This window comes from Brassica napus, chromosome A1 (assembly GCF_020379485.1).
Source record: "Brassica napus cultivar Da-Ae chromosome A1, Da-Ae, whole genome shotgun sequence".
Classification (NCBI taxonomy): domain Eukaryota; kingdom Viridiplantae; phylum Streptophyta; class Magnoliopsida; order Brassicales; family Brassicaceae; genus Brassica; species Brassica napus.
The window spans coordinates 10,950,672-10,970,339 of NC_063434.1; the positions used below are offsets into that span (position 1 = coordinate 10,950,672).

General features: G+C 35.8%; 6 protein-coding genes and 1 long non-coding RNA gene across 10 annotated transcripts; 4 read left to right on the forward strand and 3 right to left on the reverse strand.

The window, feature by feature from the left end:
- Nucleotides 1-210: 210 nt before the first annotated feature.
- On the reverse strand, nucleotides 211-2,008 carry LOC125593310 (pollen-specific leucine-rich repeat extensin-like protein 1). The gene is made up of 3 exons (XM_048769774.1): nucleotides 1,768-2,008; nucleotides 1,288-1,369; nucleotides 211-1,172 (listed from the first exon to the last, which is right to left on the reverse strand). Exons 1-3 carry the CDS (start codon nucleotides 1,789-1,791, stop codon nucleotides 466-468), a joined length of 813 nt encoding a protein of 270 aa, XP_048625731.1. The 5' UTR covers nucleotides 1,792-2,008; the 3' UTR covers nucleotides 211-465.
- A 4,109-nt stretch (nucleotides 2,009-6,117) lies between these two features.
- On the reverse strand, nucleotides 6,118-6,825 carry LOC125593333. Its single transcript, XR_007329257.1, has 2 exons — nucleotides 6,417-6,825; nucleotides 6,118-6,316 (listed from the first exon to the last, which is right to left on the reverse strand). It is a non-coding gene; the product is annotated as an uncharacterized LOC125593333 (long non-coding RNA).
- A 982-nt stretch (nucleotides 6,826-7,807) lies between these two features.
- LOC106376189 lies at nucleotides 7,808-11,392 on the forward strand. The gene is made up of 3 exons (XM_048769896.1): nucleotides 7,808-8,005; nucleotides 8,077-8,193; nucleotides 8,271-11,392. The coding sequence occupies exons 1-3, from the start codon at nucleotides 7,817-7,819 to the stop codon at nucleotides 8,322-8,324; spliced, it is 360 nt and encodes a 119-aa protein (XP_048625853.1). The 5' UTR covers nucleotides 7,808-7,816; the 3' UTR covers nucleotides 8,325-11,392.
- Nucleotides 8,721-9,497, forward strand: LOC106360778 (glutathione S-transferase T3-like). The gene has a single exon (XM_013800448.1). It carries the CDS (start codon nucleotides 8,721-8,723, stop codon nucleotides 9,495-9,497), a length of 777 nt encoding a protein of 258 aa, XP_013655902.1.
- Nucleotides 10,395-11,672, forward strand: LOC106360788. Its single transcript, XM_013800460.1, has 3 exons — nucleotides 10,395-10,956; nucleotides 11,095-11,223; nucleotides 11,353-11,672. The coding sequence occupies exons 1-3, from the start codon at nucleotides 10,395-10,397 to the stop codon at nucleotides 11,670-11,672; spliced, it is 1,011 nt and encodes a 336-aa protein (XP_013655914.1).
- A 1,092-nt stretch (nucleotides 11,673-12,764) lies between these two features.
- LOC106446449 (basic proline-rich protein-like) lies at nucleotides 12,765-14,449 on the reverse strand. The gene is made up of 3 exons (XM_013888186.3): nucleotides 14,243-14,449; nucleotides 13,775-13,856; nucleotides 12,765-13,653 (listed from the first exon to the last, which is right to left on the reverse strand). The coding sequence occupies exons 1-3, from the start codon at nucleotides 14,264-14,266 to the stop codon at nucleotides 12,992-12,994; spliced, it is 768 nt and encodes a 255-aa protein (XP_013743640.1). The 5' UTR covers nucleotides 14,267-14,449; the 3' UTR covers nucleotides 12,765-12,991.
- A 2,953-nt stretch (nucleotides 14,450-17,402) lies between these two features.
- Nucleotides 17,403-19,537, forward strand: LOC106446458 (calcineurin B-like protein 6). 4 transcript variants are annotated; one of them, XM_013888196.3, is made up of 10 exons: nucleotides 17,405-17,673; nucleotides 17,760-18,017; nucleotides 18,096-18,250; nucleotides 18,328-18,398; nucleotides 18,469-18,528; nucleotides 18,602-18,710; nucleotides 18,795-18,847; nucleotides 18,918-18,998; nucleotides 19,104-19,216; nucleotides 19,310-19,537. In XM_013888196.3, the coding sequence occupies exons 3-10, from the start codon at nucleotides 18,124-18,126 to the stop codon at nucleotides 19,377-19,379; spliced, it is 684 nt and encodes a 227-aa protein (XP_013743650.2). In that variant the 5' UTR covers nucleotides 17,405-17,673; nucleotides 17,760-18,017; nucleotides 18,096-18,123; the 3' UTR covers nucleotides 19,380-19,537. The 4 variants fall into 4 exon arrangements, with proteins under 4 accessions (XP_013743682.2, XP_013743650.2, XP_013743657.2 ...); XM_013888203.3 differs by having other exon boundaries at nucleotides 17,760-17,954; XM_013888228.3 differs by having other exon boundaries at nucleotides 17,403-17,673; nucleotides 17,760-18,250; nucleotides 18,475-18,528.
- The last annotated feature ends 131 nt before the right edge of the window (nucleotides 19,538-19,668 follow it).

Here is a 19,668-nt window from a genome sequence, read left to right on the forward strand (position 1 = left end):
TTTTATGTTTGTTATTCTATTTGTATTCTAAAATAGAATATCATTAGATGTAAACTCTTTTATAAAGTTATTCTATTTTGAATAAAAATAAATAAAATGATCCATTAGAAATGGTCTAACGAATTTGTAGCATCCCATATTCCACCAACGCTTCTTTGCGAAAAGTGTTAAACAACAGGCACAGAAAGTAGATAATTTTATAAAGCGAAGTACTATTATAAATGGTTTATATTTAGGAAAATAAAACAATATCTCTTTAATGTTTACAGCTTCAAAATGGACAACCAAAATGGAAATGGCTACCATTTACAAAATACAACGATCCTTCCTTATTCGTTTCTCCTATCACAACATTACACGTAAATATCTCTATATATTATTTTCATTATTTGTATTAAAAAAGAAAGATTTGAAGAAAAATTAAAGATTTAAAAAGATTGAAAAGGGAGACGATTACGAATCATATCACATGATGGAGCAGCTTTGCGGGTTCTCTTCGCTGAAGTAATCGCATCTGTTGAGGGGGCATGGTCTGTAACAAGGTGGTGGGCCACCTCCCCAGCTATCGTAGACTGGTCGCCCGTAGCACTCGTACGGTTGCGGTGGTGGCATTCCGTATCCATTGAACGCTGGCCCACCTCCAAAACCGTCGTAGTATGGCCCACAACACATGGCTACTGGCTGCCCTTGGGGCATCATTGGCACAGCTTGTGGTGGTGGTCCTGGCTGCTTCGGGGCTGGAGCAGGTGCCGGAGTAGGTGCTGGACCTGCTGGCGCCGGTGCGGGTTTGGGAGCTGCATCTTTTGGCTTCTCGGGTTGCTTAGGCTTCTCAGCATCTTTCGGCTTTTCAGGCTGTTTAGGCTTCTCTGCTTCTTTGGGCTTTTCAGGCTGTTTCGGCTTCTCAGCCTCTTTGGGCTTCTCGGCCGCCTTAGGCTTCTCAGCCTCTTTAGGCTTCTCAGCGGCTTTGGGAGCATCTTTAGGCTTCTGAGGAGGAGGTTGGGCTTGTGGCTGAGGCTGAGGCTGAGGCGGCTTGGGTGGTTCGACGATTTCGATGGTCTTGATAGAGCCGCCACCTTTAGAACAGAGTTTGTCCATGATCCTCTCAGGGCTGCAGCAAACCACCTTGATGATGACTATGTTGGACTTTTCATCAAACAATTGGTCTCTGATTTCTCTTGTTCCCAATCACACAAATCATTATCCACTCAGTCTATTTCCTCACCAATCAAATCAAACAATATAATTCAACAGAATCTAAGATTAAAAAAAAAAAGAGAATGAACTCACGAGGGATCTTGCAAAGAACCTTCTTGACCTTCTTGTAACACTTGGCACAATCAAGATCCACCTTCAACTTCATCATGGTTACCTGTTTTTCAGATATCGACATCAGGTTCTGCCTTAGTTTAACTACTTTTGGATTGGACGTTTCTAAAGATCTAATTACTGCCAAAGAAAAAGTAAGATACAGAAGAATTGATTCGATCTCTGACACACACAGAAGTTAAGAAAGAAATAGAGATTCTTCTCATAACTTCCATAAAGTTAACACTTTATTTAATACGATCGCATTTCTTTTTAATCCACACAAAACAAACACATCCCACAGATACAAAAAACCTTCCACAAGTGAATAATAAAAACAAGAAATGAGCAGAAAAAAAAAGAGTATTAAAAGCTTCCAGAAGATGTAAACTCTCAAGACCCATACAACTTTATCTGTCTACTGAATTAAGAACAAAACAAGAAGAGGAATAAAAGACAAACCTTTTCCTTGCCCTTCTCGGCCATGGCTTTGGAACGGAGATCTGAGATCTGATAGGGACGGTGGCTTAGAGTCTACTTCAAGAGAGAGAGAGATGGATGGCGGTGAGAAGTGTAGCTTCTTATAACACAGACTCAAACCTGACTCAACCAATGACATTATGACACGTATACGCAGTTGGCATCCATTTCTGATTTAATCAAAAGCTTTATCATTTCTTTTTTGCTCGTAATTAGTGTACAATAATGTATCATTGAAAAAAGAAAACTCTTTTCACATCTATAGCTTTCAGAATTGCCATTAACTGCAGTCTGCAGCGACCAATCAAATCTTTCTCTCTTATTTTCTTTTCCCAAATGATACTCCTATTTACTTCTCTTATTTTCTTTTCCGAAATAATATTTACAAAAAAAAATGTTACCTTCAAGTTTTATTGGATTAGTAAACATGAAAAGTTGAAATAAAAGTCATATGAGTCGATCGGCAGCCCTATTTCAATCATTTTTTGGAACAAACCTATTTCAATCATTCTTCCTTCAACGCAACTCTTTGTCTCCTTGTCTCTCTTAATTTTTTGTTTTGTAGAGATTTGTTCTAATAAAAAAAGATAAGAGAATATCTGTAATTGTTTCTCCACCACTACTAATCTAACCACTCCAACTTCTACAATGCCACATCATATGCATTGTATTCATCTAATATAAACAGGGAGAGAGACATGGTTTTGTATTTGTCTAGCTTATAGTATAACACTAAGAAACAAACATAACAATCATCATCATCAATTCTTTCATACGTAAGAAGAAGATAGGAAGAGAGAAAACAACAGAAAAGAAATAGCTGGAAGATTCGAGTCACATGCGGATTTAGTTGGTTGAAATAAAAGACTACCAGATGGACCTTTTGTTTTTCCAAAGCTCGACTGAAAATGACAGTAATAAGAATCTATACTATATAAAATGAACTATTTTTGGACTTTTTTTTTTCATCCGTAATATATTAAAACAGGCAAAAGTCATAAAAAAACCATACAAAGACCCAACTCCTATAAGCCCAAAAACAAACGGACCAAAGAAAACTAAAAAACACAAGGTTTACGACCCAACTACGAAGTCGGGCAAGCCGACGAAAACACGCCTTAAGACACGTGTGTCGAAAAGAAGACCACGTGTCATCACCTCAACAACAAGGGATACACGCGTCACACGATTATCGCACCTCCACCGATCGCGGTCCGACCGCGAAGTTACGACCGGTGAGGACGAAAGACGACCACGAAGTTCGCCGGAACACACCGGAATCAGAACCACACCACCAGATACAACTGAGACCTTGACTAGATCCACCGAAACCACCTCCAACGACAGTATTGAAACTGGATTCAGTTTCTCAAATAAACGCATCGGAGAGAATCAATCGAACGGAGTCGAGATCTCATCCAAGCTCAGGCCCCCACCACCATGACTAACCCTTCACACACCTCGAGCACTCCCCGAGGAAACCAAACGACCAACCAATCTTGCGATACTTTAGCTGGCGATCACCACCGAAGACGAACTGAACGGCTCGAGAAAGAGCTCGCAACGCCATCAAAGTTTCATCGCCGGATACAAACGCTGGATAGTTCCACCGAAGAAAGCGCGAACCACCAGAAGCAAAGCCGGCTACACGCCATCAAGGAGACATCCGTATACCAGAATCGGTAATCACAAATCATGGAGGGAACCACCGCGACTCTCGATCTCAAAAATCTCAGAGAGAGAAGAGAGAGAGAGTCTACCATTCCCCTATTTAGCTATAACACATAAACAATTATATTTTGGACTATTAACTATGACACTTAAACAATTATATTCAATCATAAAATTAACATTTAGCTCAGTTTTTCAAGACAAATAAAGACAAAAGAAAATTTCTTATTCATGTAATTTTTTGTGGCCAAACTACAAACGTCGCTGATTACCATTTTGGACAATTGAACTCAAGGTCGGATCTGAGAATTTTTTTGGCCAAACTACAAACTGGACCATAATTTTTTTAAAAAAAATTGTAAAAAAAAAAATCTAAAATTCTGGAGTCTATATTTATGTACAAATTCTGTAAAATTTTTGGGAACCAAGAACAATATTTTTAATGGGGGCTTGACTCAAATCCAACCCTGATAAATTAAATGTAAAAGCAAAATATTATTTATTTAGGCCAAATAAATTATCAAGCCTATATATGGACCTTTTATTTTATAAAAACTGTAAAAATTATCCTCTCACAAATACTTTCCTATTACGCCACACCTTTCAAACAACGGTTTATACGGTATGGAGAGAACGTAACACACGTAGGTATGGCGAACAATCACAACATGCAAACTGTTCATCAAATTTGTGGACAAGACAACCAGACTTAGACTGTTATCAGTTAAAGGAGAGGGCCACAAGTATACGGAGGAAGGACTAGTCGCTTGGTTTGGATCTCGATCCTAATCATGAAGGAACACAAGCTTTTTCTTGTCTTTCATAGAGTCTATTCTTTGATTATTTAAACACAAAGCAGAAGCACTTGATATACAAAGTTTTGATTGAATAAAATTTGACATATAATTCATTTTTTCAAATAACAAAGAAAGACAAATAAGTGTATTCAATTTGATGATTTGAAGTCGGTTGTTTTTTATTGAGCTTTTAGATGATTTTAGGTTAATCTAAATTAAATAATTTTATAAACCACCCAAAACTCATGTTAAACTATGAGATTTGAAAAAAAAATTAACTTATAAACTCCATCAAAAATTTAAAATGACTAGAAGAAATCTAAATTCCACAACTTATTTTTTTTTTCAATCATAGTAGGGTTTCCATGTAATTTATCAAATAATAATTATAATAACACGAGATTTCTGTTAAAAATCATATTTGAATAACAGTAATTTATCATTTTAATACAAACACTTCAAACTCTCAATTGAATATACTCCTCTCCAAATTTTTTTATTTTCTATGTAAATATTTGTAACCAAACTACAAACATATTATTCATTACCATTTTGGGCCACCAAATTAAATACACAAGAAAAATATCAAACTATTTAGGCCCAATAGATTAACAAGCCTAACTCTTACTCAATTTTCACGTGGCTGACTTTTTCGTGGCTTTCTTCATCCTAGCCATTAAGAGCTTCTCCAACGGGAGTATTAAGAACAACATTAACTCAGGGTTTTAAAGACTTTTAAGAGCTATGGGGCCCACCAAAAAGTTAAAACCCACCCTTTCTTCCTTTTCTGCAAGAGGCGAGTGTGGTAAAGTTTCTGTACTATTCGCGGGCCCCACTAAAACGTGGCAGCCCACGATTGGTCTATCTTTAATTTTTTTTTTTTTTAAATCGGACAAAACAAAAAAAATATAAAATAAAAAGTAAGAACCCAGTTTTCTCTTGCTTGCGTTAATCCTGCTCTAAGACAAGTTGCTCATTGCTATTTTCTCTTGGAAAATGGGAAAACAGGATAAACAGTAAGAACCGATTGTAAAAAAACACTCTTAAGAACTCCTCAAAACACTTTAATGTCACTTGCATCTTTTTTTATTGGTTCACATTTTTATGAAATAATTATATTATTTTTAATAATATTATATTAGTTAAACACACAATAAAAATATCTAGCAGTTAATGTTGCTCTAAGGCCAACTCCCACCATGAGTTCTTACTGAGTTTGTAGTCAATAAAAATAAAGAAAAAAATGATAAAAAAAGAGAGAAATATAGAAAAAGTCCTTCACATATAACTTTTTAGAACCTAAATGATACTCAAATGCCAACTGTTTTTTTCATTGCTTTGATTTTTAAAACAAAAATATAATTTAATTATGTAAACAAAATTTATTAAAATATTATTATTTAACTTTTTTAGGAACTCAAGAGGAGTTTTAAGCGATAATGTTGCTAAGTCATTTTCAAACATCCAACCATTTCATCCCTACGGTGGATCCACTTCCTCCACCTCTTTAGACCAATCATGGCCGCATTCAAGACAGTAACCGACTGATGTCCGACCACTCCTCAACTCTATATATATGGCTCTCAAATGGCTCTCAAATTCTCTACTCTAAATCCACAAATAACCGATGCAATGTCTTACCATCAGACTATCCTTCTCACTGGTCAGCAAATCGTTCTGACTTTCGAGCTCTTCCACCTCTTCTAACCGGCAAGCTTAGTGTACACATTTGGGGTGCTGAAATCCTCTCATCATTATTGCTTAAGGCATACAAGGAGCATGAATTTGGATAATGTCTGCATATTCATCTAGATGAAGTTTCCAAAATCTAGAAATTCAGGATACTGGCTGGATACATGAGCTATCAGTAAGAAGAAAGAAAACTTACAACATTGTGCGGTTCCCATATACTTAGCAACACATTTTTTTAAACTAAACTTTAGAATACAATTATACAGAATCCCATGATCGACACTGAACAAAACAAAAATAACAGGGAAGCTTATTACCCAAAATCTGAGCTTCTATTCTTGTTATAACTCAATATAAGTTCTGGTAAATACCTGACAAGGATAAGTACAAGTTAAAGCAATCAAGGTAAGCTAATGACAACTGATTTAAATAGAAAAAAAATTCAGGCAAAACCAGAATTAGAGATGAAACCTTCTATTTCTGTGCTTCACTACCCAATAATATGGTGTAACGGTGCGTTCTTTGCGTGGCATATAAACAAACAGCTGATGATTGGAATCAGTACAGAAAAAGTGACAGTGGAAGAGATAGAGCCGCCAAAATAGACCTAATTAGAGTTACAAGCAAAGAACACGGATGAAAGAGATGAGTGGTTCAAATCGGAATCAATTACAAGCACATTAAATAAAGATAAACGTTTGACACACTAGTACATCCACTACAAGTCTTGATGGGATACAATGTGGAGAAAAAGATGACGCCCGGCCTTAGAACAGCATTAATTCCACCTCTTACCTTGGTTCTTAAGAGATGGGTTTCACCATTATCTTTAAACCTGGTTCTTTTTCCTCTTCTCCAAGAGGTGATTTTAGTTGAATTTGTGTACTGTGCGCGGACCCCACTAACACGTGGTAGTCTGTGATTGATCCGTTTTTAACTTTTTTAAAAAAAATCGGATCCAAAAAAAACATGAGAACCCCATAGGGTTAATCATGCTCTTAGATCAAAATAATGAGTCAAACATTTATTTTTATTTAATGTTTTGTTTAGTGGAAGAGTGTAGTGGATGTGCTAGTTGCACATGTTCACGTAGTAGTTAGTTAGTTTAATTAGTTTTGTATTTAAGCATGAGTTGGGAGAAGATGAAGAAGAAGAGAAAACTGCTGTAATTTGTTTTTGACAAACTCTCTTAGCTTTGAGGAGGAGCCTTAATTGACATTAAAATATTTTTTTATTCTAAAGTATCAATAAAGTGATTGAGTTCATTCCTAAGAGCATGAGCAACGCGGGATTTAACACAATCCTTAGCGCTAATACATAAGAAAATACTAATATTAAATGGGCTTACGCTAAGAAAGAATCCTTAGGTAAGGATTTTTTGTCTTTGATCCTAAATGACCTGGCATCATCTGATTGGTTGGGTGAAACGTTGCGTTTCGTAGGGGGACGGGAATGAATCATTTACGCGGGTCGTAAAGAAAAAAAAAACCTCTCCTTCTCTAAAGGCGACGACAAAACCGACATCGGCGATCTGCTTGGTTTCAGGTAAATCCGGCCAAATCCGACCGCTAATACTCACTATTCTTTCTTATGGAGTACATGCATGTAGATTTCTCTTGTTTTTATCGATTCGATTCATGGGTTTGAATAGATTTCGGGTTTCATTAGCGATTGGGGATAAAATTAGAATTAGGGTTCCTGTCGGGGTTTGCCAATCGACTCTTTTCGATGTAGTTCTTGGTTATTTCGGAGGATTTAAGGGTCCGTGATTAAGCAGTCATTCGATGTTGGGTTTTATAAATCGATTTAGGGTTTTATAATTTGGGGCTTTTGGTGATTCGGTTCTTTTTTTTTTTTCTTGTCAGCTCTAAATGGAGGACGAACTGCGAGACATGAAAGCACACAAAGCGTACTACAACATGCTTCATTTCGTTTCAGAAGCCCAACAGGGAATTCCGAAGCTGTGCCCCTGTGGATCTATCACAAAGGAGTTCGTCGACGAAGATGATACGTATGATTACCTCCCGGGGAAAAGATACTTCATCTGCACAGACTACCAGGTTCGAAATGTACTGTCTGTTTATACTCCAAATTGTTTTGCTGTTTGCTTACGAATTTAATGTTTTGGCAGAACGACGGGCTGCATTTTAGGCAGCCATGGGTAATGGGTGTGCAACAAGAGATTGAGAGGCTCAAACTAAAGTTTCTCGAGCAGGAGAAGCTCCTGCGCGAGTGCGAGGCGCTTAAGGTTAGTTTCTTACTTAACGTTGCCACTAATTTTTACAATCTGTCTAACATATTGTTCTGTCTCTGATGTCTCTTCAGGTTCAGGTTAAGATGCTTCTTGAGCGTGTGTGTGAGCTCGAGAGAGTCCGCTGAGGTTAGTGCTTTGAACCCTTTTAATCAACAGTTAAAAAAATTAGTTGGTACATGTGTGTGTAACTAGGATCGTCTGGTGTGTTTCCTTGTAGTTTGAAACCAAACTAGGATAGTGGTGTGTGTTGTAGTTTGAAACCAAACTAGGATAGTGTTGTGTGTCTCCTTGTAGTACCAAACCAAACTAGGATAACGTTGTAGTTTGGAAATAAGGTTAACTTTGTAGTTTAAATTCCCACCAAACGATCATTAAATTGTGCCTTAACTGCTTCTTTTTAGACTTAAAGGTCGTGAGCTGTTTTGATAGGACACATTCCCACTACGCTTCAATGCTCTTAGTGGAGAATCCCTTATTTAATCCTCTGTGTTTCTACTAGAGAAACACAGACTTATTTGTAAATGGCAAACTACAATGGTTATGTTAACCTATTAGCGAGCCAAGGGTCAATTGACCTTGGCTCATCACAACCCTTTCCTATTCCCGGTCAAAGTAATGATGAGCCTGGTGTCAAAGAGAGGAGAAAGTGGACAACGAAGGAGGATGTAATCCTCATAGGTGCGTGGCTCAACACCAGCAAAGACCCAATAGTGAGTAATGAACAAAAAGCCGGAGCCTTCTGGAGGAGAATTGTAGAGTATTACAACGCTAGTCCTCTTCTCGTTGGGACTATCCCTCGAGAACTTGGGCAATGCAAGCAAAGGTGGGCTAGGATCAATGATGTGGTCTGTAAATTTGCTGGATGTTACGACATGGCACTGAGGGGGCAGAGGAGCGGGCAAAATGACAACGATGTGATGAAGTCAGCCTTGGATATCTTCCACAGCGACCAGAACCAGAAGTTTAACTTGGAACACGCGTGGAGAGAGCTCAGGCATGATGTGAAGTGGTGCTCCACCTATCTTGAGAAGGAAAAGCGCAAACCAGTGGATCCTGTTGATGGCGAAGGGGCAGTGCCAGAGCCAGAGGAGAGACCAGTTGGGGTCAAGGCTGCGAAGGCTGCTAAAAAGAGGAAGAAAACTGGAAAAGAAGAAGAATTGGCAAAGCTTGAGAGTTTGTTGGAGATCAAAAAACAAATCTCAAAGCAAAGTTTGCTAGAGAGTTTGCTTGCAAAGTCTGAGCCTCTCTCTGAGATGGAGTCGGCTCTGAAAATGAAACTTCTGTCTGAGTTGTTGTAGGGTTTCTTAGCTCTAAGTGTTTCACATGTTTGCATTAGACTAGTGATTATCCTTAGTTTCACATGTTTGCATTAGACTAGTGATTCATGTAGTTGTCATTTAACTTGTACATCTGTGAATATCCTCTGCTTACACACGTGATTTTCCTGTCTCAGGTGAAGTACAAGACCATGTGCTTGTTGAAGACTAGAGCTGGCATCTTGAAGTCACGGGTGGTTTGTCTCTTTCTCCTGTTATTTAGAAATCAAGTCACGGGCTCTTTGTTTCTTGTTGTTTGTATTTTGATGTGGACCAAGTCGTGTACCATGTTGCCTTTATAAGTCTCTTTGTAGACTGGGCTGTTTAAGTGAACCAAGTGTGTTTCTACTTCCTTGTATTCTCTCAAAAACTGATGTAAAATGATGTTTTAGTGTTTTCTGTTTCCTATGCTCTTCTTTGCCTTCTACTTCCTTGTTTCCTATGCTCTTCTTTGCCTTCTATTTACATATTTACAAACCAAAATAAGAAACAAGGCTCGATACACAGCAACACAACAAGGCTCAACTCATCCCACTGCAACCTGTAAGCCTTTAAAAAATATTTAGGTAACCTTCAAACATTTACGTAACATTTATGCTGAATCCTTCAAACATTTACGTTTCATAATAGTTCTTCAAGCATTACTCGAAGGAAAACAATAAAAACGATATATTGTTTAATTTTGATAAACTGAAACTTACCATAGAAATACTGAACAATATTTTTAAAAACAGAGTAATTTTATTATTTGACAAAAAATAGACTACTTATTTTTTTCTTCTAAAGTAAAACAAAGAGTAACGTATACAATTTCTTTCTATTTAATTTTGGTTGTTTCTTCATTAGTCTAAATAATTTTTGAAGGAAAGATAGGCAAATATGGGAGATGAAGTCGACCGAAGACTCGATGCGGCTGTCAACGAGGCTTTTGATGAATATTTTGAAAATACATACAACAGCATCGTGGAGAATCGAACAGATAAAAAGAAGAAACGTGCATATGTCGAAAGAAACCGCGAGGCGGGCCACAACCGGCTATGGAATGACTATTTTAGTGAAAATCCGTCATTTCCGGAAAATCTATTCAGACGTCGTTTTCGCATGAACAGGCAAGTATTCATGCGTATTATCAACACCCTCTCAGCAAATGTTCCATTCTTTCAGCAACGGAGGGATGCGGTAGGACGGTTGGGTCTATCTACACTACAAAAGTGTACGGCGGCTATTCGTATGCTTGCTTATGGATGTGCGGCTGACGCCGTCGACGAGTATCTCCGACTCGGTGAAAGCACCGCTCTTTCATGTTTAACCCATTTCACAGATGCAGTCATTCTATTATTTGGAGAAGAATACCTACGGAGACCCAATCCTGAGGATCTTCAACGTTTGCTCGATATTGGAGAGATCCGCGGCTTTCCGGGGATGATTGGAAGCATCGACTGTATGCATTGGGAATGGAAAAATTGCCCAACCGCTTGGAAAGGACAATACACCCGTGGATCAGGAAAGCCGACACTTGTTTTGGAGGCTGTAGCGTCGCAAGATCTTTGGATATGGCACGCTTATTTCGGTTCTCCAGGTACCTTAAACGATATTAACGTCCTTGATCGATCACCTGTATTTGATGACATTTATGAAGGTCGAGCTCCAAGGGTAACGTACATGGTCAACGGACACCAATATGATTTGGCGTACTACCTCACGGACGGTATATATCCAAAATGGTCAACATTTATCCAATCTATCACACTCCCTCAAGGTCCTAAAGCAGAGTTATTTGCTAAAGTTCAAGAAGCTACCCGAAAAGATGTGGAGCGTGCTTTTGGTGTATTGCAAGCTCGATTTGCGATAGTGAAAAACCCGGCGCTGTCGTTGGACAAGGGAAAAATAGGGAATATTATGCGAGCATGTATCATACTGCATAATATGATTGTCGAAAATGAACGGGGTGGATACACTCTGTACGATACATCTGAATTTGAAGAAGGAGAATCGAGCAGAAGTTCACATGTTGAGCATATTAACAACATGCCTACCCATTTCGGTAATATGCTTGGTCTACGGAATCATGTTCGAGATAGGCGTACACACCAAGCATTGAAAAATGATTTAATCGAAAATATTTGGAACAAGTTTGGTGATAATGAAGATGTATAATTATTGTATGTTTGCTTTTAAACATTGAATAAAAAAAAATTTAAAATTAAAACTTTTTAAAAATTTAATAATTTAAAATTCTTAAGGACCTCATATTGAGTAACACCATTGGACATACATTTTAGACTCAAATCCTTAACTATTCAAAAAGCAAAAAAAACTACTATTATAATCCTAAGGACTCCAATGGTGGGTAACACCATTGGAGTTGCTCTAACACGCCCCACACACGAGCACCAAACGATTTTAAAATGTTGATGTAAACGTGTGACAATGCTCTTAAGTGCGTTATTGGAGATTTTTTTTCTTTCAATGCATTTGTTTTGATGAAATTCAGATCCTTTTTAAATAAGATGATTCAAGTATATACGCAAGTGATACTAAGTTTACAAATTATTACAGAAGGAAAACAACCCCAACACACTTTGCTCATCTTTGTTTTGATAACCCTATAACACTTTTTAGCTTCATACAATAGAAACCTACTATAGAACAGTTTAAATTTCTGTGTTCAAAAAATAAAAATTAGTATAAACTCCATGCTACAGTAAAATTAATTTCTAATTTACACAAATAAATTAAGTAGAAAATAGTAAAATATTTATTTGAAACATATACAATTAAATAACTAATACTAATTTAAAATTAATTTTAGAGCGAAATATAGCAATCATAAAAATGTAATTCATATACAATTTAAATTGAAATATTTAACAATTTAGAATACACAATCTGAAATTATCGCGGAAAAAACTTAGATTATAACTAAAAATAGTTGAAAAATGTGCAAAAAAATGTTAAAACAGTTTTTCGTCAAATATGTAAGAAAATAGTTCAAAAAGTGAAATAGACGTGAATTTGAAAGAAAATATGAACATGAAAATTTATATAAATTTTATATAAACGATTTTGTAATATTTATAAAAATGCAAATAAATAATTGGGTGTTGGGTAATAGTAATCATCTCATCTCGAAATGAGATTAAGTTGCTTCTTATGCATGATGCATCACAAACTTGTTAACATCCCAATATCCCACCAACACTTATTTGGAAGAAATAATTTGTTCAATCACGGGCGCAACACATAAAATAGAAAATGGAACAGTTTATTTTTATTTGCATAATGTTTACATTTACAGATAGAAATGGCTACCAATTACAAAATCTACAAAATACGACCCTTCCTTCCTTATTGCTCTCTTACACAACATTGCACGTAAACATCTATATAACATTGTTTTCATTATTTGTATTGGAAAAAGAAAGATTTGAAGGAAAATAAAGATTTTAAAAGATTGAAAAGGAAGATGAGTCATATCACATGATGGAGCAGCTTTGTGGGTTGTCTTCGCTGAAGGAATTGCATCTAGTGAGATGACATGGTCGGTAACCAGGTGGTGGGCCACCTCCCCAGCTATCGTAGACTGGTCGGCCGTAGTACTCGTATGGTTGTGGCAGCAGCATTCCGTATCCATAGAACGCTGGTCCACCTCCAAAACCGTCGTAGTATGGCCAACAACACATTGCTACGGGCTGCCCTTGCGGCATCATAGGCACCGGCTGTGGTAGCGGTCCTGGCTGCCTTGGCACAGCCGGTGGTGGCTGTCCTTGCTGCTTCGGCACAGCCGGTGGTGTCGGTCCTGGCTGCTTCGGAACCGCAGGTGGTGTCGGTCCTGGCTGCTTCGGCCCTACCGGTGGTGGCGGTCCTGGCTGTTTCGGGGCTGGAGCATGTGATGGTGCCGTGGCCGGTGCAGAAGTTGTATGTTTTTCAGATTCTTTTGTCTGATTAGATTTCTCTATTTCTTTAGATTTCTGAGAAGGTTGGGCTGGTGGTGGCTTGGGGGGCTCGATGATCTCAATGGTCTTGATAGAGCCGCCACCTTTAGAACAAAGTTTGTCCATAATTCTCTCAGGGCTGCAGCAAACCACCTTAATGACGACTATGTTGGACTTTTCATCGAACCATTGGTCTCTGATTTCTCTTGTTCCCAATCACACAAAACCATCCACTCAGTTAATTTCATTACCAATCGAATAATATCAAATAATATAATTCACCAGAATCTTTTTTAAAAAAAAGGAAGGAACTCAGTAACTCACGAGGGAATTTGTAAAGAACCTTCTTGACCTTCTTGTAACACTTGGCACAATCAAGATCCACCTTCAACTTCATCATAGTTACCTGTTTAATGGATATCGACATCACTAAAAGTCAGGTTCTGCCGTAAAGTGACAACATACACTTGGATTGGACGTTTCTAAAGATCTAATCACGGCAAAAGAAAGAGACAGAAGAACCGGTTTAATCTCTGACACACAAAAGTTAAGAAAGAAACATAGATTCTTCTTATAACTTTATTTAATACGATCGAATTTCTTTTTAATCCACACAAAACATATATATCCCATATATACAAAAACCTAACAATATAATAACAGAAAACAAGAAATGAGCAGAAAAATAAGTATCAAAAGCTCCCACAAGATGTAAACTCAAAGACCCAAACAACTTTCTCTGTCTACCGAAAGAAGAACAAAACAAGAAGATAAAATGAAACGAAGAAAGACCTTTTTCTTGCCCTTCTCGGCCATGGCTTTAGCACGGAGAGCTGAGTTCTGACGGCGGCTTAGAGTCTACTGGTGATTAGTGTAGCTTTTTATAACACACACTCAAACCTTACTCAACCAATGATATGCTGCACGCGTATGCAGTTAGCAATTAGCAACTTGGCATTCTTTATTTGATCAAAAACTTTATCATTTATTTTTTGCTCGTAAAAGGAAAAAAACTCTTTTTACATCTCTAGCTTTGAGAATTGCCATTAATATGGGTAGATATAAATAGAATATCAAAGTTTTTGGAAATATTTGTGATCCCTCTGTTTCATCCGAATAATCAACTATCCTATCTGATTCGATTTATGGCTTCCCGAATATTTAGTATCCGGATCCAATTTTTTTTAAACGGATCTTGTTCGATTCGTACAAATAAAATAAAATAAAATAAAAATCCAGAAATAACATAGAACAAAAATATTTTTTAAAAAAATAAAAGTTGTTTAATTTTAAAACTCTAATAACTAAAATAATAAATTTAATAGATACATATATTGTAAAACTTACGAATATATATATATATATATATATATATATATATATATATATAATTGTTTTTAAATATATGTGTATATATATGCATATAACGAATCGAATATGATATCCGTTCCAAAAAATATTAGTATTTGTGATTTACTTTATTTCTTACAAAGATTGCATATTAGTATTTGTTTTACTTTGTACAATTACGGGTATTCGGACGTTTTGGTTTAAATTGAAATGGATAACGAATTAGAACAAAATTTACGGATATTTTCCCCAGCCCTATTAATAAATCTTTCTTGTGTTTTCTTTTGCCATTTAATATTTACTTCTGTTTCTTTTTAGTTTAGTTAGATTTATTAACATGAAAAGCTAAAATAAAAGTATTAAGCCGGCGGCTATTTCAACCATTTGCTCCTTCAACGCAACTCCTTGTTTCTTTTATTTTATGTTCTTTGGAGATCTGTAATTGTTTCTCCAGCACCACTAACCACTAATCCAACTACTCCAACTTCTACAATACATCACATGCTTTGTAATCATCTGATAAACACTAAGAATACTGATAAAGCATTGAAAAGAATATTCTTAAACCCTAGATGATTCTGCTACATCAATTGATATAACATCCTTTTAACTCATCTGACATTAGTCACATTTTATTTCTAGTATTTTTATAATTGATATGAGATAATCTGTTTTAACTCATCGCATATTCATTTTAAGTTTTGCATTTTTATAATCGATATGAGATAGTCACATTGGGTTAGTTAATTTCATTAATCACCCTATAGTTTAAATTTGGTTACCAATTACCCCCACATCCCACATTTGGTCACACTCAATTCAATGGTAGACATATATATCATAGTAATACTCGAAATTCTCATATGCAGATTTTTTAAGGGGATTTTGAACTAGTTTTTTAAACAGAGAAGTTGTTATGTGGTTTACATTTATGTTCCACCAATTGAGTTTCTTTTCGGCAAAGAGGTCCCTTGCCTTAGCTTGATATGCATAAATAGGCCGCTAATAACAAGGAGATCAATGTAATACTATTTCATTTTATTGAGATTCTTTTGGCTATATCAAATTTCAAAGTTGTACAGGAAAATACTACCGTCCGAAAAGTTTCTTTCGTCAAACCTCTCACACGATGGATATTTCAGAATTAAAATATGTCAAAGACCCTTGGTCTTAACACCCTTAGTATCCCTGTGCAAAAAAATTATTGAACGAACTGCTTTTAAACGGAAGGTGTTAATGATGAGGTAAATACCTCCCAGCCGGGCGTGGGTGGATCCCCGAAGAGAAATATTTTGTTGTTGAATATGTGAGAAGAGCTTGCTGGTGTATGTAATATGTTTGTTTATTTGTATGGAGAGTGGAAATGGGATTATGATGATGAAAATCAAAAGATGAAATTTGTTTCAAACTACTCCCCCTAATCCCCTATATATTAAAAGAGAAGCATTACAACATATTTTTGTAGCCACATGTCATCACCACAATCATTCTTAGAATCCTTAGAAAAATATGTTGGTTCATATAAATATATAATAAGCTTTTTATTAAACTAGCCATAAATTAATCATAAATGTTTTTCATTGTTTCCTTAAATAAAAATCACGGAATTACCTAATGTGGCTAAAGTATATATGACAATTAATGATTTTGAATAATAAAGATTTGATAAAAATTAGTATATTCTCTATCAATTTTTAAAAACTTTAACTTATTAAAATAAATTAAACAACTACATTAACTATATAATAAAAATTTAGATTTTTTCACATATGTTATTTTTAAATTTTTATAAACGAATATTAATGACTAAAGTTATTAAAAATCTCACATAGAAATTTTTTGTGATCCATGATTTAAAATTTATGTCATAACAAGATACAAACGATTACGAAATTATATAAGTAGGACGTCTCATTTAATAAATATTATATATATGTATATTAATAGTTTTAAAAAATAAATGATATACCATATAAAATACATAAGTATTTTAATTTCGAATTTGTTTTGAATTTTTTTGATAAACATTTTGAACAATTATTGACAACTTAATATTTAGATTTTAAACTTTGCATTGGTCATGATAGTTTTTAAAATTATAAATTACTAAAACTATTAAACATCCCACAAATTTTTTACTGTTATCATTGATTTAATTTTTTTTATAAATAAATACAAATAATCAAAAATAATATGAGTATAAAATATTTTTTAACAGATGTCAATATTAAAAAGTACTATATATCTATGTTAATACCATTTAAACTATATTTTATGCCATATAAAATAGAAAAAAATGTTTGGCTGGATTAATAAAATCTATTTAAGTATTTGTACCAATTTAATTATATACGTAATAGTTACTAAATTTTTAATTATTCAATATATATTTGTTATTTCATAATATGTAAAAAATATATAATACTTGAAAATAATTTATATATAATATTCATTCCGCGCAAGGCGCATATAGTAATAATAATATAATGTGTCACCTTTCATCAATCAAGAAGCTCACTTCGGCATAAATGGGCCTATTTTAGGCCCGTGTCTTATTATGAAGAAAACGGGCCTTTTGGGCCTGTATATTTCTTGTGACATGGGTGAATGACCTTTGATGGAGATTTGAGTTCGAGATCATCGATTGTGGCTTACGATGGAGAATCATCGCAGGCGAAGCTTGCTTGATGATGATGGTGAAATTGGATTACAGTAGAGAGACGGAAGAAGAATGCCGAAGTGAAGCAGTGCCGATGAGAGCAAGCTCTTCTTGAGGCTCAGCTTTGGAGCGTGGTAGAGAGATTACCTCAAAATTTCAATAAAATTTCAAGAACTGAGACCTGTTTCAATGACCTACCAGGAAAGATTCTTAGGTATCTTATATTGGTCTTGACGAATGCATTAATATACTCTTTATCTCTCTCTCTCTCATTGAAAATGTCAAACTTGTTGATCTAAGTTGTCACCAACCAAGAAAGAGACAGACGACTTATATACACGCCAACGAGCTTGTTGATCCCTTCTCAGCTCTCAGCAGCCAACTACAGCTCTAGATCGTGGTGAAATTGTATTAACTTTTTTTTTTTTATGGAACAAGTCGTGATACCTGAAGCTTTCGTTTTTTACACGCAATCTAGACACAACTCCATAAAGAGTAAAACTTTCCTTCTCTCCAAAGTCAAAGCTGTTCATTTGATGCGTTGATCGGCAAACTTGTGTTCGATTCTTGAATTCTCTTCTCAATGCCTGTTGATATTCAAAAGGAATTAACCATTTTCTGATGTGTTTGTGGTAGGCATGGAAACAGTGAGTTGGAAGGAGAGATGATGATGCAGTGTTTAGATGCATTAAAGCACTTCTCCATTTTTATCTTGACTTGTTGTGATTCTGATCTTCATCACCACTCCAGGGGTCTTCCCAACCCTAAGGATCTTGCTAAAGGCACTGTCTGTATGTATTCTTCTCCCACACTTTTTTTTTCCTTTTTAACTTCACAACCTAAGTCATATTCATATTACCAATTGCAGTTACTGTGAATGAGATTGAAGCTCTTTACGAAATGTTCAAGAGCATCAGCAAAGACGGCCTTATCGACAAGGTATGCCATAAACCATCCTCACTTTCTTCGTCCTATACACTCTCAATTAGGATCCTTTCAAATTATGCAGGAACAGTTTCAGTTGGTACTCTTTAAATCCAACAGAAAGAAGAGCCTTTTTGCTGATAGGGTAAAAAAAAACTTTTTAACTCCCCACATCATCTAGGTTTCCTTGCTGTGAACTCATATTCAAGATTTTGCAGGTGTTTGACTTGTTTGACACCAAGCATACTGGAATCCTTGATTTTGAAACCTTTGCACGTGCCATTTCGGTTTTCCACCCCAAGGCTCGAATGGAGGATAAGCTTGAGTGTAAGTAGTAGAAGAGATCTACCATTTTCCTTAATATTCAACCTTGTCACAGCTCTTTGACATGATCTCTTTGTGCCTCTGCAGTTGCTTTCAAGCTGTATGATCTGAAGCACCAGGGGTTTATAGAGAGACAAGAGGTACAGTTGGTATTATTCTTAGGTAAGTGTTTGTGTGTTTCGTTTCTCTGATCCTCTATTTGATGTGAAGTTGAGGCAAATGATGGTGGCGACTCTAGCTGAATCTGGCATGAATCTTTCTGATGGCGTGATAGAGATCATCATAGACAAGGTGGGCTTTGATTAAATTGATATCCAATGACCATTGAATAGGCTTTTCTTATCGTTATTCTTTGACATGAGGTATTTAAAAAAAAAAACTGATTGGTGTGTGTAGACATTTGAAGAAGCTGATAGTAAAATGGACGGGAAGATTGATAAGGAAGAGTGGCAGAGTCTTGTTCTTCGTCACCCCTCTTTGTTGCAGAACATGACCCTTCAGCATCTCAAGTAAGCGATGCCTCTCTTTCTATACCTTCATCTCTTTTTATTATCTTCTTCGGTGGGGGCTTACACAGTCCTTACATGTTTGTGTATGTGCAGAGACATAACAAAGACGTTTCCCAACTTTGTGTTTTACACTATAGTGACTGACAACCCATCATCTGGATGATCATGAGGATGTGATTTTGTTTTTTTTGTTGGTGCAAGTTGATTCATTTTTTTTTTTTTGGCAAAAGAGATGGTACAATATTGTATGTTGAAAACTTGTTTCTTACTTAACTTCGACTCTAATTCTAATTGTATCTGAAAACTGGCCTTTCTGATTTATTTTAAAGCAATTTTCAAATTGACAAACCTTGGAACCAAAATTAAATAGAAATTAGAACTTAACCGGTTGCCAAAATTAGTTAGAAATTAGTTGGTTTGCTAAAAAAATATGAGATTTTCATCATGGTTGT

Bases quoted from the DNA above. Each gene is read 5' to 3' on its own strand.
- LOC125593310 (XM_048769774.1), bottom strand. From the start codon at position 1,791: ATGGCCGAGAAGGGCAAGGAAAAG. The intron at 1,370-1,767 runs GTTTGTCTTTTA...TCTGAAAAACAG, and splicing joins CCGAGAAGGGCAAGGAAAAG to GTAACCATGATGAAGTTGAA. The intron at 1,173-1,287 runs GTGAGTTCATTC...TGGGAACAAGAG, and splicing joins GGTTCTTTGCAAGATCCCTC to AAATCAGAGACCAATTGTTT.
- LOC106376189 (XM_048769896.1), top strand. From the start codon at position 7,817: ATGGAGGACGAACTGCGAGACATGAAAGCACACAAAGCGTACTACAAC. The intron at 8,006-8,076 runs GTTCGAAATGTA...ATGTTTTGGCAG, and splicing joins TCATCTGCACAGACTACCAG to AACGACGGGCTGCATTTTAG. The intron at 8,194-8,270 runs GTTAGTTTCTTA...ATGTCTCTTCAG, and splicing joins GCGAGTGCGAGGCGCTTAAG to GTTCAGGTTAAGATGCTTCT.
- LOC106360778 (XM_013800448.1), top strand. From the start codon at position 8,721: ATGGCAAACTACAATGGTTATGTTAACCTATTAGCGAGCCAAGGGTCA.
- LOC106360788 (XM_013800460.1), top strand. From the start codon at position 10,395: ATGGGAGATGAAGTCGACCGAAGACTCGATGCGGCTGTCAACGAGGCT. The intron at 10,957-11,094 runs GTATGCATTGGG...TCGGTTCTCCAG, and splicing joins GATGATTGGAAGCATCGACT to GTACCTTAAACGATATTAAC. The intron at 11,224-11,352 runs GTATATATCCAA...GTGTATTGCAAG, and splicing joins GGCGTACTACCTCACGGACG to CTCGATTTGCGATAGTGAAA.
- LOC106446449 (XM_013888186.3), bottom strand. From the start codon at position 14,266: ATGGCCGAGAAGGGCAAGAAAAAG. The intron at 13,857-14,242 runs GTCTTTCTTCGT...TCCATTAAACAG, and splicing joins CCGAGAAGGGCAAGAAAAAG to GTAACTATGATGAAGTTGAA. The intron at 13,654-13,774 runs GTGAGTTACTGA...TGGGAACAAGAG, and splicing joins GGTTCTTTACAAATTCCCTC to AAATCAGAGACCAATGGTTC.
- LOC106446458 (XM_013888196.3), top strand. From the start codon at position 18,124: ATGATGATGCAGTGTTTAGATGCATTAAAGCACTTCTCCATTTTTATC. The intron at 18,399-18,468 runs GTATGCCATAAA...CAAATTATGCAG, and splicing joins AAGACGGCCTTATCGACAAG to GAACAGTTTCAGTTGGTACT. The intron at 19,217-19,309 runs GTAAGCGATGCC...GTGTATGTGCAG, and splicing joins ATGACCCTTCAGCATCTCAA to AGACATAACAAAGACGTTTC.